Genomic DNA, 15,118 nt, shown 5'->3' on the forward strand with positions numbered 1-15,118 from the left:
GCCTCATCACTAGAGCCACAGATTTTCAACCATCATTAAAATGGTCTCAACCATAGTTTTACACATGCAAGCAAACATATTTCTAACATCAAAATCCATGGGATTTAATTTGTACATGTACAATTTGCTTCTCCATTAATTTTTGTATACAAAACTATCCCACGGGCAAAGAAAAAAAAATAAAGAAAAGAAACACTCAAGAAAATAGAAGGAACTGAAAGTTTCACACTGGGAAAATGGCAGCCTACTCTGGATGTTTAAGAATTGTTCTGCTATGACTACAAGGAGTAATTAAATAAAAAAAAAAAAAAGAAGAGCACTCACTAACTAGCAGGGATGGTCTCCCTTGACACTTGAGCCAGCAAAACACTCACAGAGCTGCTGACTCGAGCAGAACAGCTCACTTGCTTTGAGCTAAACAGAGTTTAATGGATTGAAGCCTCGATTAATAAACAGAGCTAATAGCATAGTATAAAATTAGTTTGCAAATCTTTCTGCTTTTGGTTGAACTCTGTACACAATGGTTTCTGGGCATTTCTGCCCTCTTTATAGATCTCTGTTTGTTCTGTTCTTTTTTATTAAAACATAGAGAAAATACTAAGTTCTCATTGACTCTTATTATCTAACAGAAATTCAGTTTATAAGCACATAAAGAAAAGATCATTTTTTCTCCAAGGCAATCAAGACACCACAGTGAACATAAACGTCAGGTACACCTACACCTCAGCACTTCTTTTTCAGTGATGACTACTTTTGGAGTACAAATTTACATTGTATTTATATCCTTGTTTAGTTGTCTTCCTATAAAGTGAATACATATGCACACTTCCTGTAACCACAATGACTAATATTTAACAACAATTTCATATTTAGATATCAGACAACTTGGAGGTATTTTCATGTATATATCTGTTATTTACAAGAATGGGGGCGTTTCACTGAATTTTCTAATCTGTTCTCTCTGTATCAATATATTTTTCATATTCTCCTTTATATGCAGTTGATATGCACATGTGATATGTTATTACTCTGAAATACACCACTCTTCTTAATGTTGGATGAGCTCTGGCCCTAAGAGTAAAATATAGACCATTTATCTGTATTTTCATTTTTCCTACTACTATAACCCACCTCCCTACAGACTAGTGTCTCATCTAGATTAGCACAGATCTAAAGATCATGATGGATAGAACAGTTGCCATTGGAACTGGGGAACTCCATCAGAATTAAGAGAACTAAGGCTTAAGATAGAAGGTGCTTGAGAAGAAAAATTATCTGAAGAAAAACACATGCAATCTGGTGCTCATACCACAGTTTGCTAAAAGACTGAAAATTTAATTAACCATGAATTAGAAACAATTTCTTTGTATACATCCCAAAATTAAATGCAATGGCCAACAGTTAAGCAAACCAATCTAAAAAGTTTATTTATTTTAGGTATCCGAAGACTTGCTGTTGAGGTAATACATTTTGAAGAATGTTATGTTACAGTCTTGAAATGAACACCTATATTTCTTACAGAGAAAATTGTTCAGCAAATGCTCTTATATAGACTCTTCACTTTGTTTCCAGAGACTGAAATACAGTGCCAAGCCTTTTCTTGCTTATTGGGGTATATTGAACAACTAAATTTTTTCTTTTTAGTGAAGTCATTCCCATATTTTGAAATTGGCCTTTCTATTTTAGGACTGTGTTTACCGAAAAACATCTATTCTATTTGTAGTTTTGTGTTTAGTAATAGGTCAAAGCCTCTAGGGTTTCACACTTGAATGAATTACATCCTGAGGAATCCTGTGTACTGAGAAAGGCAGATTAATTAACATAATCAAACATGTCTCAGTAAAACCAGTATCTAAAACTACAGTGATGTCATATCCCATCACAACACCCTCTTAAAATGCTGTAATGTTCAATCTGGCAATACAAGTGTGGTAAAGACTACATACATGAGGTCTTTTACTCCTTACCATTTTGATACATGTAGTTTTCAACTGTCAGCTTGCAAGCCAATCTACTGTTTGTAAAGTCAATTTATTGCTTTTCTAAGAAAATAAATAATCCTACCTTTGTAGCTGAATATATCATTACAAAACTTTTTGGGTTTATAGGTTCACGGGTTTTAACACTGCAGCCATTGTTGACTTGAACTTAATCTCAAGGTTCATCAGATTTTACCCAGCGGCTTCTGGACCAAACCCAGAACATACAGCTGACCTAGATCTAAAGACCTTAAAGGGTGATCAGTTTTGCTCCCTCTTTAGTTGTTTCAATCTTTTAATTGCTTCAAAGTAGGATTATTCTTTTTCTATTCTGAATTCATCTTTTATTGTGTTCCAGTCTTGCTAATTTACTATCTCTCCTTATTTTAAAAATTACTTTCACTTCACAATTGCTTTCACTTCATGAAGGTGTCTAAAGACTCCTCTAAACTTTTCTGTTTTTTACAAGCTGAACTTCTTTAATCTTATATTAGGAAAGTATTCCAAACTGTACTGTTCTTGCAGTTCTTTTCAGAAACCTTTCAAATCTGCCAGCTGCCTTCTTACAGAATGATTATTTAGATATACTGAACATGTTTAGAACTGGTCACACTAAAATGATAATAACAACTTCTCATGACTACCACTATAATTAGTTTGCCTTAATATTCCAGAAGAACTCTGTCACACCAAAAAGCATATTAAGTAATCCTTCCATTTGCATGTGCACTTTGGTTTCTTGGTATGAACACTTTGGAGTACCTGCTTTGTGTAAACTGTATGTTAATAAAGTGAGATATTCTATAAAATTGACCTATCTTACCTTTTGCTGAGTGCAAATATACAAAGTTTTGCAAGTATCCCCATTTCAGAGACAAAAAAAAAAGTTATCTACTGTTATGATCCACATGAGGATCACCTTCTAGTAACCTTAAGGCATTTTTGACTTGCAGGCCAGTCCTGGTGAACGTCTCAAGCTCCTAAATACAAGTGATTTACCTTCAAATATACCTAAATTTTGGTTGGATTGGAGAAATAGTACCCGTACAGCCTGCTGGTTAGAAGGAGAATTAGAGATTGACATTAGAATATTTTGGTGAAAACTTTATTTCAACATACTAATGTTTTCTATTTATAAAGAATCTACTTTGATTAATCTCCAGTACTACTGAAAGTAAATTATACAGTTCAGCTTTGTGTGCATAGGGTGTCCACATACCAGCTATCATGTTTTGAAAGATTAACAATATTTTATGTTGTTGTTATCCATGTATATGAGGCATATATAAGGGAACATCATTAATATTTGAGAGAGATTTATGTCATGAAGAAGCTCTGTGGATTTTTTTTTAAAACATATGGTCAAATAAGTCTCACCTTTCACTTTACTGTAACTGACAGAAGGATCAAGAGATACCATAAAGATCTTCTAAAGACTGGACAAAGCCATTTGTTTGGCTTTGTATATCAAACAGGTAGGTCTACCAGTAGTGCTATGGTAAAAATAAAAGATGGTAATTAAAAGAATAGTGAATCAAAACACTTAGGACACTATTAGGGAGTATTTTATCAAGGCTTTTGATTAAAAATGAAGTTTGCTTCTATGTTTCTAACCTCATTGGAGTCAACAGTGTATGCTTGAGTGCTCTGTTGAACTGGAACCTTTTATAAATCAAAGTGGGTTGTTTGAATTCACTCAGAAGAGAGCATTTTAATATTCAACACTACCCATAGAAAATTTTCAAAAGCTTGAAAACAACAGTCTTATTTAGCAGAACAAAATGATGTAATGGCAAAGTTGCTACTTAAAGCACAAGCAAGTATATATTTTTCCCAAAAGGATTTTGAGAAGCTTGAACAATGCATATATAAAGTATAGCCTGCATTTATAATTAATAGAACTGTTCCTATTAGAAACCTGGACAGTTTGTGATGGTAGTTTTAACTAATAGCACCATAAGAAAAATGCACTTGCCTCAGTGTAAATACATGAAACGTTAGATCAATTAATTGTTGGAGTACATAACGCACAAGAGTAAACAGTGCTTGAAAATGCAGCCTCACTACAAACTTATTTTGAGGGGAAAGATGGGAATCAACTGTTCTGAATATACGAAGGAAGTAGTCTACACTGATTCTGTAGAGCACCTGCATTGACAGACTGCCCTTGAGTAAATAGAGGATTTTTTAGTTTGCTTGTTATTATGTTTTCTATTAAGCGTTTAGACAAGTTCCTTTCACGATCATTGTTGCCACCCAGGACTACAGGGAGAACAAGAAAAAAGTAACTTTTTTGCAAAGTGGGCCTAGAAACTTGAAGCATCCCTGCTTTAATGTAGTTACTTCTAATTTAAAAAGTTCGGGTACAGAGGAAATAAGTTAGTGATATTCTAGTTCATTCTTCAGCTGTACACTTGATATGTATTAACAAAGAAATCCCAACTGGTTCTAAATTGTTTGGCAGGTATTATTATTCAGCAATACCTGCTGGAACAATAAGAGCTAAAAAAAAGAATAAGGATATTGTGGAAATGGAAAATGTAAGTTAAGAACTGAGGTGAAGCTACATGTGGGATATTTTTGAAATAAAATCTAAAGAAATAGAAAAGAAGAGGCAATATACCTGAAGGTGGAATATCTGATTGCTCTCAAAATTTCTAATTAAATACCCTATTTCTAATTCACACCCTATCCTTGGATATAAGGAATGCATAAAATCCCCATTTCTAGTTTCCTTCCTACATCTTCTCTACTAAATGACCTTTTAATTTCCTTTTCTGTTTTTTTCTATTCTGTGTTAAAAGTTGATCTATATTGCACTCTCTGTCTTTCCATCTTCCTTTTTCTCTGATGAGGTTATTATCCTTCCCTCAAATTTCAGTTTCTTTTACTTTGCTTCATGTACCTTATCTTGCTGAACCTTCGCCTTTTTCCACATCTGCTTCCTTCTTCGGTACTTTAGTTTTATATGGCTTTTTAATAGTTTTAATGAGACTCCAGCATGAGAAAATCATGTGGGCTGCACAACTAATGGAGCTGCACAAGTAGTGGGGCTGCTATCTAACACAAATTAGTGGCTACTGGAAAAAACAAGCCAGCAGATTACACTGAGGCAGTTAAGGAGAGGGGAATATGCTCAGCCAGATTTCTCCTTCCATTGGCTCTTCTTGACATGATATGGGTGCTTGAAGGCCACTTTTTACAGATTCACACAAAGTATCCTTACTTTACAATCTCATACATATTTTCCTCTTCTATCCCTCTCCAGGTGTAGCCCTTCCTCACAATTTTTTCATTTTCTTTCATGCACAAACCATACGGATTCCCACAAGAATTTCTCAAACAATATTTCTCAAATCAAATCCTTTTCTAAGGAAAGCAGCTTCTGATTTGCATGAAATATTATTTGGTTAGAGCTGATAACACCAAGGTCATGGTTTGATCCCCATATGGACCGTTCACTTAAGAGTTGGACTTGATGCTCCCTGTGGGTCCCTTCCAACTCAGAATATTCCATGATTCTGGACTCACTTTCCTGCTGGCACCCATACTTGTAACGTTATTCTCCGTTCTTCCCTCTTCTCATAAGTAACTTTCTGGTTTCCCTCTAACTAGGTTCCTTCCCTTGTTCCTTCCCACAATCCCATCCACTCTCCTCCCCAGCTAAGTTTTCAAACTCTTTGGATTTCCCTCCTAGTCCACCTTATGGCACTAGATCATCTTTCTTCTCTGAAAAACTCAAATAGAACAGGATATACTTTTCCTGTGTCAGTCAGTGCTGTACTTTCAAAGTACTGAAATACAGAGATGGGTTTCCCTCGCTCATCCATTTCCGAAGAAAAAGCACACCATCAGCCCTACAGGCAAAGCAGAAGCACCCCTCTTTCACCAATCTTTTCCGACACCTGAGGTCCAGTGAGTTCATCCTGGCCCTTTGATAGTCTCTGCCCTGTGTAGGCATCGACCCGGCCGCCCTTCTTCCCGCGGGAGGGAAGGCGCTCAGGCAGGGACCCTTCTGTGCACAGAGCAGCTGAGCTTTCCCCTGCGCCTCCGCCCGGGGCACCCCTCCAGGGCGCCCCCTCGCCGCAGCGCCCGTGCCCGGTCCCTCCCCGCTGCCTCCGCGGCGCCGCGCTCTCGGGGGGCGGCCGCAGCATCCCCCGCCCTGCCTCCCCCGCCCCGCCGCCGCCGGGCCGCGGCGCGCGCCCCGTGCCCGGGATGCGGCCGCGGAGTTTGCCGCTGCTGGAGGAGCCGGGGCAGCGGCGGGCACGGGCTCCCCGCCGCCGCCGCGGCTCGGCGCCGCCGCCGCCGCTGGGCTAGGCTCCCGCTCGCTGCGCGCGGGCGCGGCGGGGGAGGGCGGGGGCGCGGGAGGCCGGGGCGCGGGGCACTGGCGGGCGCGGGCGCGGAGCCGCCGGAGCTCTCCAGGGTGCTGGGGATCTGCCCGCCCGCCTTCCCGCGGGAGCCGCGCGGCCGCCCTCGCCCATCGAGCAGCGCCGCCGAGCCCCCGCGATGCCTCGGACAGCACCGCTCCCGGGGTCCGCCGCGCCTGCGAGCAGCATGGCCCGGATTAGGTACCTCCGCGCGGCTGTCTCGGGCTTTTATCTGTGGGAAGCTGCGCTACTTCTCAGGTGAGTTGTTTTATTTGGGGAAGTAAAGGTGTCCACCCTTCCCGATTTTCGGGCAGCTGAAATGCCTGGGACTGGCGCGGAAAGACGCCGCGGTCACCGCCTTTCCTCACCACGAACGCCCGGCTCCCTTCGGCAGCCAGGCTGTGGGCACGGAAACTAAATGCATGGGGTCCATGCTTCGCAAATGGCTTTGCAACATTGAGCTGCCTCGACTTTTGGATTTTGCAAGCAGGAGGCTGTGTATTTCCTTCACCTGCTCGCAGTAAGAGTTTGCCGATATGATCTGTGAATTTTATCAGTTTTTAACAGTAATTGTAACATCAATGGTACTGAAAATTCTCCATGTGCAAAGTGTCTATATGTAAAAGTTACAGAAGATAATCTGAGTTGAGAATATATAGAACTTCCTTATTACTCTCAGTTTGTTTCAGTAAAAGGAAAATCACAGATTGATCGGTGATCAAGTCAGGTTGGGGAAGTCTTATATAGAAACAGAAAAACACTAACTGAGTGAAGAGAGGGTATGGTCTACAAAACTTCCGTTGAGAGGGAAAGCTTTTACTGTGCTCCTAGCAGTCTAAGATTTGTATTATGAAAGATGGCAACATATCCATAAATTATGACCTCAGGAGAAGACTGAGGTTCATACGGTTTTTTCTACTTTCCACCCAGCACACTCTTTCTAGGTAATGTTATTATATTAATTCAAGCATTCTTTAAATGCATGGATCTGGGAGTCTAGTGATAGCAGGCTAAAATAAATTTGAGTCTCAGTGAGGGAAAACTTGTAAAGAAAAATCACACATGTAAAGAAACAGACTTTAATGTCATCATGTATTCACTGCTAATGCAGTTACCCATTCTTGTTATCAACAAATATTCTAGCTCTGTACCACAATAAACAAACTGTGGCATATAACATGCCAGACTATTTTAAGAATCCCGCTGTTACTTAATAAAGATTAAATAAACTTAAATTCTAAGAGAGAGTTTGGGGATACATATAAGGGATTTATAACCACAAAGTTAACGGTGTAGTGCCCCACAATGATGGCACACTTCACAAGTGATCAGAGGCTTATAACAAATCTTTCCTTTTTGAGGTTAAGTTAATGACCTGCTTTGTATCAACATATGCAACGTAGATAGTTTATAATGTGGTTTTATTGTAATTGTGCCAAAAGGAAGAGATTTTAAGAAACTAGGTCACAATGAACATGCTTGCTGTGCACAAGGACTATGTAGACTGAGAAAGAGTTAAGAAAGCTGCTCTGAATCTATGTATATGTTTCATATCAATCTCTATACAGAGACTGCTGGTACCTTTAGGTCCAGCAATAATACAGGAGAAACCTGAGTCAGTTCAAGATACAGACTAGTCTTCCCCATGCTTTAATACGGAAAAAAAGTGGGGGGAAAAAGTTAAAATATTAAAAGCTGTAAAATTCTCAAGTTTCCTGGAGTCATTAATTCTAGTTCTTTTCCTGCTGGTAGAATGCTGTTTCCCCTCTCTGTGAGTCACCCAGAGTCCAGCCTTAGCACCTGTATAATACTTGATGAGAAGATGGGTGTGCTGTGAATTTCTAGAAACAGTCAAAACTTAAGTTTTTACTTGCTCAGACATTTTGGAAAAAATAATGTTATCTTCTCTGAAATCATGCAACATCGAAACTTTTCTGCTCTTCATTAAGAATCAGAAGGCTGTGTGAGAAGACTGGATGAACCTAAGGGAAAAAGCTTTCAATACTTGTCCAACAGCCCTGAGGCTATTTAAAATTACTGTTTAAATTATATGCCTATGAAGATAGATGTTTAGTTTTATTTTTAGTGCAGTTAAAAAAAATTAAAAAAGGATTTTTTTTGGTATAAAGTTACAGGCTTGCTACTTTAATGAGCAAAGTCTTAAGATCGGCATGCTTCACAAGAGGAAACTGCACGTAATTTATTTTTTTAAAAAATAAATAATTTCTCATCCCACATCAAAAGACTCTTCAAATTACAATGAATGAAACAAGATGTATATTGCTCATTGTAGGGTCTAATTATTAATTTGATTTCTGAAAGACATTGTAGAAAGAATAAAACATTAGAAGAACAACAAAGCTGGTGAAAGGTCTAGAGAGTAAGTCATATGAGGAGGGCTGATGGAGCTGGGGTTGTGTAGCCTGAAGAAAAGGAAGCTCAGGGAAGACTTTATTGCCCTCCACAGCTACCTGAAAGGAGGCTGTAGCAAGGTGGGGGTCAGCCTCTTCTCCCAGGCAACCAGTGACAGGACAAGAGGAAATGGCCTCAAGCTGTACCAGGGAAGGGTCAGGTTGGACATCAGGAAGGATTTCTTAACCGAAAGTGTTGGAAGCATTGGAATAGGCTGCTCGGAGCGGTGGTGGAGTCACCATACCTGTAAGTGTTCAAGAAACAATTAAAAATGGCATTTAGTGCTATGGTCTAGTTGACATGGTAGTGTTCAGTCAAAGGTTAGATTCAGTGACCTTGAGGTCTTTTCCAACTTTAATGATTCAGTGATTATTAATAGTCTTTTATAATATTGTACATTTGTACTACTATGTCATAGGTGAATAACACAGTTATTGATAATAGATTAATAGATTTTAAAAGTGAAAAACAGTGGTGAAAGCACACAGCAGTCTGGTTTATGCAATGTATTTTAAGACAGGATGAAAAGCTATGGTCAGACCCAAAATAAAAAAAAATGTTGCTTATTAAGGACTGCCAGTCCAAACCCCAGTGTGATACTAAGAGAGTGGAGATGTAAAAAAGAGGGTAAAACCTAGGGAAAATAATTTAATGTATCCTAAAAATAGCTTTAATTCACTACCAAAGAAGGAAAACCACTTCTGAGATATAGTTTGAAATTATAATAATATCTAAGACTGAGTATTCTTCTGAGTTTTCACTAAAGTAATAGTATTAACAAAAAATCCTCTGGATTTACCTGGATTCCAAGAGGTCATAATGAAAGCAAGATCATATTTGTAGAGTCAACACAAATATCATATTTGTAAGTCAAACAGTTTTATAACAGGACACGAACTTGCATGGGCACCAGCACTGGGTCTCTTAGATCTACCCTGTCAGGGACTTGCCAGGGACTTGTTTTCTCTTTAAAGGACGTAGTACATCTATTTTATATGTAGACCTGTGTATAGGGAAAGCACAGGGTGAAAAGGTAGGTGGCACTGTGGAAATGCAAAATAGATTCTCCCTATGTCATCTTTCTTTAGTTATTCGTATTAATATAGATCAAGAATCACACTACAATTAGGTTATTTCCTTTTGCTTTGCTCTTTTTAATATTCCACTGGCCTTACATTGGAGAAACAGTATCACAGACATAACTAATTGCTCTTTGAAACCAGATTCTTGTGGAAAAAACCTCCACGCAACCTAACTCTGGGGCATATCTGAATTTACAGTTAACTGATTTTGAAATTGTTCCTGCATTTCATTGTAAATTGATTTCAGGTGAATAGCTTTAAGAAGCAGAAGTTCTCATCCTTTAAGTCAGCATTAGTGCCTTCAAATAACAAAAGAGAAAAAAAAATCAGCTAAAAGCTATTAAATCTGACATAGCATCACAAACATCTTTGAAAATAAAGATTTTCAGGTGTTCTAATGAGTCTTCAGTTGATTATTAATATGCTAAATATTATACCTATAATACTACTCAAGAAATAAAAGTGTCTGTTAAAATCAGGACAGGAATAAAAGTGTGTGAAAGAAAATCTATTAATTCAAGATGAGAGCACTGAGGTACAGTACTTTTCATTGTCAGTTCAGACTCAATTTTAAATATGGTTTCTGTGAAATAAATCAGTTGACAGACTCCAGGTCCTGATGAAATAGATTTAACATGTTTCAGAGAGTAGCAAGGGAAGGGTAGGTGAGCTAGGAGTGGAGACTCACAGCAAGTCAGGAAGGAGCAGGATCCTACCAAAAAAGTTTGCAGTTGCACAGCACCTGTGCAGGAGAAGAACAGTTCAAACAGCAGTTCAGATTGACTGGCAAAGTTGGTAGTTAAGAGGTAGGTCCAAGGTCAAAGCCAAAGAGTTAGGTCAGCAGACCAGGCTCAGGATCAAAATTATGAAGGTACAAGTCTGAGTGAAAGTACACTCGGACACTAGCTCATGCAGAGACCAAGAGCATCTCCCCAGCTCTCTGGACGGTGAAAAAAAAAAAAAAAGTGAAAACCAAACATGGAAAAAAGGAACAGATCCTGAGAGAAGAGAGGTGAACCTTGCTGAGGATTCTACAATTCAGACAATACACACAGCTCTGTTTCAAAGCTGCACTGCTGCACTCCTAGAGTTCACACTGAGCCCGGGTAGTCAAACCCCTGTGATGGAGGATACTTATAAAACGTTAGGAGGAGACCATCAGGGTTCCCTTGCATATACTCATATACAGGCATTGTACTTTCCAAGACTGAGACAAAAATGAAGTGGGGGTCCTGTGACCAAGAATATGTAATTCTAATTCTCTTGTATTTCAACTGTTCCAGTGAAAACACTGAAATCCCTTTGTATCAATTAGGAGTTTCGTCATGAGTACAAATTTGATCAGAACTTTCACTATCCGTTCCTTATTTCTATAAAAATTAAGTTAGTTTTCTAAGTGACTACCATGTTTATAATTTTGAGAAAGAATAATATGTATATTTTTTGGTTTTTAATACTATAAACTGGAAGAAAATTAAATAATAAAGAAATTTCAGTTAAAACCATGAGTCTTTCAATTCTTACAGTGCTAATGATGTTTTCTTACTTTTCAACCTCTCCTAATTCATTCCTAGCCAATTGATGCTAACAACAACTGAAAGCAAGTAATATTATAAGTGCTGTGCTTCTGTATGATGATAAATGTAATAGCTCCTCTATCAGATTAGTCTTGTCCAGGCATCCTAGGAGTCATGACAATCAAAGAGAATGAAAATTTTTACAAGATTAGAGCTTCTCATTTTAACAGATTCAGAATACAAGCTTCAAATGACCTTACTGAGTATTATGTAATAATACCTATAGGGAATTATTCCCTGCAAATCAGCTTTTCTCAAGTACTGAATGATGAAGAGCCCTTGTGTGTGTTGCTTCTTGTCCTCTTTGCTGTTTTTCCTACTGATCTTCATGATGTTTATTGAAAGAATCAGTAAAGGGAGATAGGAAACAGAAGGTATCACTTTCACTACTATGTAGGCATCATGAATAGATGAAGGCACCTTTTTAGGGATATCAACCACCAGCGGAAAGGAATTATCTCAGAGAGCAGGAAAAGACACAGCTAAAAACTATGTTTAACAGGAATGTAGGACCAAAACAGAAGAATAAGAAGAGCATCAGAGAGCAGAACAGCCTGCACAGTAAAGTCAAGAGAAAAGAAAGTGAGAATCTGTAAGACTACTTTTTTCCTAGCACAATCCACTATTTTTTATGGCTTCCAAAGCAATATGATCCCTTCTGACTGATTTCTTCAAACCTGTGTCAATGGAAATGCTAGAGCAGGGAGGATAAAAAGAAAGAAAGAGGAAAAAGGAAAAAAAAATAGACAGTATGTGCTTATAAAAGTATAAAAGGACGCATTTCATTATTACTTTTCCAGTCAGATGTCTAATTAATTGCTCCAACACATGTTGTTGAATACAACAGCAAACAGGGTAATGATATTGATCTACACTGAATTGAACTTTCTACATAATGAACAGAATCACAGATTCAATTAGATTGGAAAAGATCTCTGAGGTCGTCAAATCCGACCTGTGACTGAACTCCACTGTGTCAACTAGACCATGGCACTAAGTTTCACATCCAGTCTTAAATACATCCGGGAACAGTGACTTCACATTCCACAATTTTTTATTTAATTTTTCTATACCACATACCACTCTGTTATGTCTCTGAACTTACCACTGATATACAAAATGCATGGGGACAGCAAGGAGGGTCGAGGGTATTTCCAGGTAGGAACTTCCCTAAGGAAAATCAGTCCTCTTCAATAATGTTATTACTGAAGTTTCTTTTCGATGACATGAAACATTAGCAAAATGCAGTTTCTGAGAGAAACAGTTTGAGACCACAGAAAAGGTAGAAAATTTCAAGAAGGTTCTGGCCTGACGAAGTCATGTGGTCACTTATGGGGCTGTTGAAATAGTGGAGCTGCACAAGTGGTGGGGCTACAGATTAATACAAATCAATGGTTATGGGAGCAAGCCAGCTAATTACCCTGAGACTCTTTTAGAGAAACAATAGAGTAGAACACAGGAGTACTAAATTGCCTCAAACTTTGAGGTTTATTGCTATTAAACTCCATGTGATTTTTACAGTTAAAACTAACTTAGGAAGGGTATCATAAACAAAATCAGTAACAGCTATGGCATTTAAAAAGGCAAACCTATTTTTTTCCTCTTCCTAATTAAAATTCAAGCTGTGGTTACAACTACATCACTTACTGTTTTAATATTTTACTCCTTATTGCATTCCTTCTTTGATATAAAATAGATATATAAATACGATTAATCTAAAAAAAGGTACCGGATTGTGCTGCCCATCACACCATTGCCCAAGCCTTCATATACTCTCTACAGTTTGCATAAAACTCCACTATGTCTAGAGTCTGTCTCCAATTCCTTTTAAAATGCATTATTAACACATTCTCCCTTTCTGAATTTTGAAAGGTAAAATATAAATCTAATGTAATCCTAAATAGCATCTCTGAGGATCCACAAGTGCCAGAATATGTAATTTCACAGATGAATTCCTAGAAAATTGGCTGTTTACAATTTTCTATGATTTTTACCAACAATTAACTTTAACTAATTTTAATTTCACTCAGCAGAAATGCCTAGTTAATACAGATATGCCAGCATGGTTTATCAAAAGGTTGATTTTTATTTGGGTTTTTTTTAAACTGTTATGACTTTACATCTTGGTGGGTGACTGCAGAGCTTAGAGACTATTTTGTGAAAAGTTGGTTTATACTGTTCTGGGATACAGTGGGACTCAATTATTAAAAAGATCCTGAGTTTTTGTCCTGATAAGATTTTTAATTTCAAAAAGTTTTCAAAACTTCACTGTCCTCTATTATATTCAGTAATGTACAGTACAGTCCATGCTCTGGGCATGTGTAGGCTAAGATATATCCATCAGCAAGGACCAACTTCCATTTCTGTGAGCAACATATCTGCCGACTAGGAGTGTTCTACTAGATAAATAAAATAAAAAGCACAAAGTTGTAAGTTGCTGGCAAAAATAAAAGCTTTGAAATCTATCGTGACTAAAGCACTGACTTCACACAGCTAAATTAGGGGTAACTCCAGTATTCTATGATAAGTGTTAATTCTGTGCCTAAGCATCTATATAGCATTTCTATGAAGGGATGTCCGTCCGTGCAATGTTTTCCCTGATGCTGTCAGGTCAGATTCATTACCTCTGATTCAACAGTATTAGAACCAAATTGAAAGTGGGCAGATTTCAGTGTCATATCTGGACTACATCCCATAAAAGCATAGTGAGATTTTTAATTACTTTATACTGTTAGAAAAAATCCTTTATGGAAAGTTTTAGGTTTTGTTTTTGTTTTGTTTCTTTAAAAAAAATTATCAGCATTTGCTTAAACTCTTAATTTGCAAGAGTTAAAGTAAAAATAAAATATCTTCTAGATTTCATCAGTTTTTGCACACCAAAGATTGATAGTCAATCATTTTGAACGTATTGCAAATTTTTACTACAGAAAATGAATATGAAGTGCCCCCACTTAAGACAGTAGTCTATGATTACAGAAAGTACAGTACAGTGAAGAACTGGAATTAAAAATGCACTTTGCAAGTTTCTCCATATACATGTTAAAATTTTACCAATTTTATCTCCAAAACTTATCCCAAAATCTCACTGTGCAAATGAACTCTCAGAATATCTCTATCTCTTTACCTGTTTTTTTTACTGCCTCTACACATATTTTTGGATCTTGGATCGCTCAACTTTTCATCTGTAATCAAAATGTGAACATAAAGGCATTTGTTCAGATTCTCTAAATAATAGTTAACAGAATGCCCTTTTTCATCCTTTTTGTCAGGGATAATTTCTTCAGGAGATGTATTGAACATAATAAAGGTTGCAGCACTGTTTGGGGGGTGGTGGGGGTTGCAATTGCCTTCATGATCATCCAGGAAAGGGGAGGGGATGCTCTACCTGGACTCCATGAAGTCCCTTGCTCAGCTGGTGTAGGATTTACAGGGGCAATAGGGGATCAGTGCAGGTCATGATCTTTCCTTCACTCAGCTTATTTTCAGTTCTCTACACAAAGCTTAGAAGACTGAGATGATAATTAAGAGGGTACTGGCATAATGAAGACTAGAACAGCAACGACTAAATATGTATCTGAGGGGATGTATCTGAGGGGATGTTTAAATATCACTTTCTGTACATGAAAGAGAATGCATGTAGTGGACCAGGATAATTTTGGTAGAAGCAGGAAAGGCTAGCAGCACTGTTTTTTTAACCTTCA

The 15,118-nt window shown here is 37.9% G+C and overlaps 1 protein-coding gene across 2 annotated transcripts in view; it reads left to right on the forward strand.

Annotated features, from left to right (window-relative positions):
- The first annotated feature begins 6,485 nt into the window (after positions 1-6,485).
- Positions 6,486-15,118, forward strand: part of GLRA3 (glycine receptor alpha 3) — an 82,743-nt gene continuing 74,110 nt past the window's right edge. Inside the window, exon 1 of one of the 2 annotated variants that reach the window (XM_018080189.2) lies at positions 6,486-6,604. In XM_018080189.2, coding sequence (XP_017935678.1) covers positions 6,486-6,604 — 119 coding nt within the window. The remainder of the gene's footprint in view (positions 6,605-15,118) is intronic. The other variant, XM_018080240.2, reaches the window with a different exon arrangement.

The sequence above is a fragment of the Manacus vitellinus genome, unplaced genomic scaffold (assembly GCF_001715985.3).
Source record: "Manacus vitellinus isolate BGI_N305 unplaced genomic scaffold, ASM171598v3 scaffold_0_pilon, whole genome shotgun sequence".
Lineage (NCBI taxonomy): Eukaryota > Metazoa > Chordata > Aves > Passeriformes > Pipridae > Manacus > Manacus vitellinus.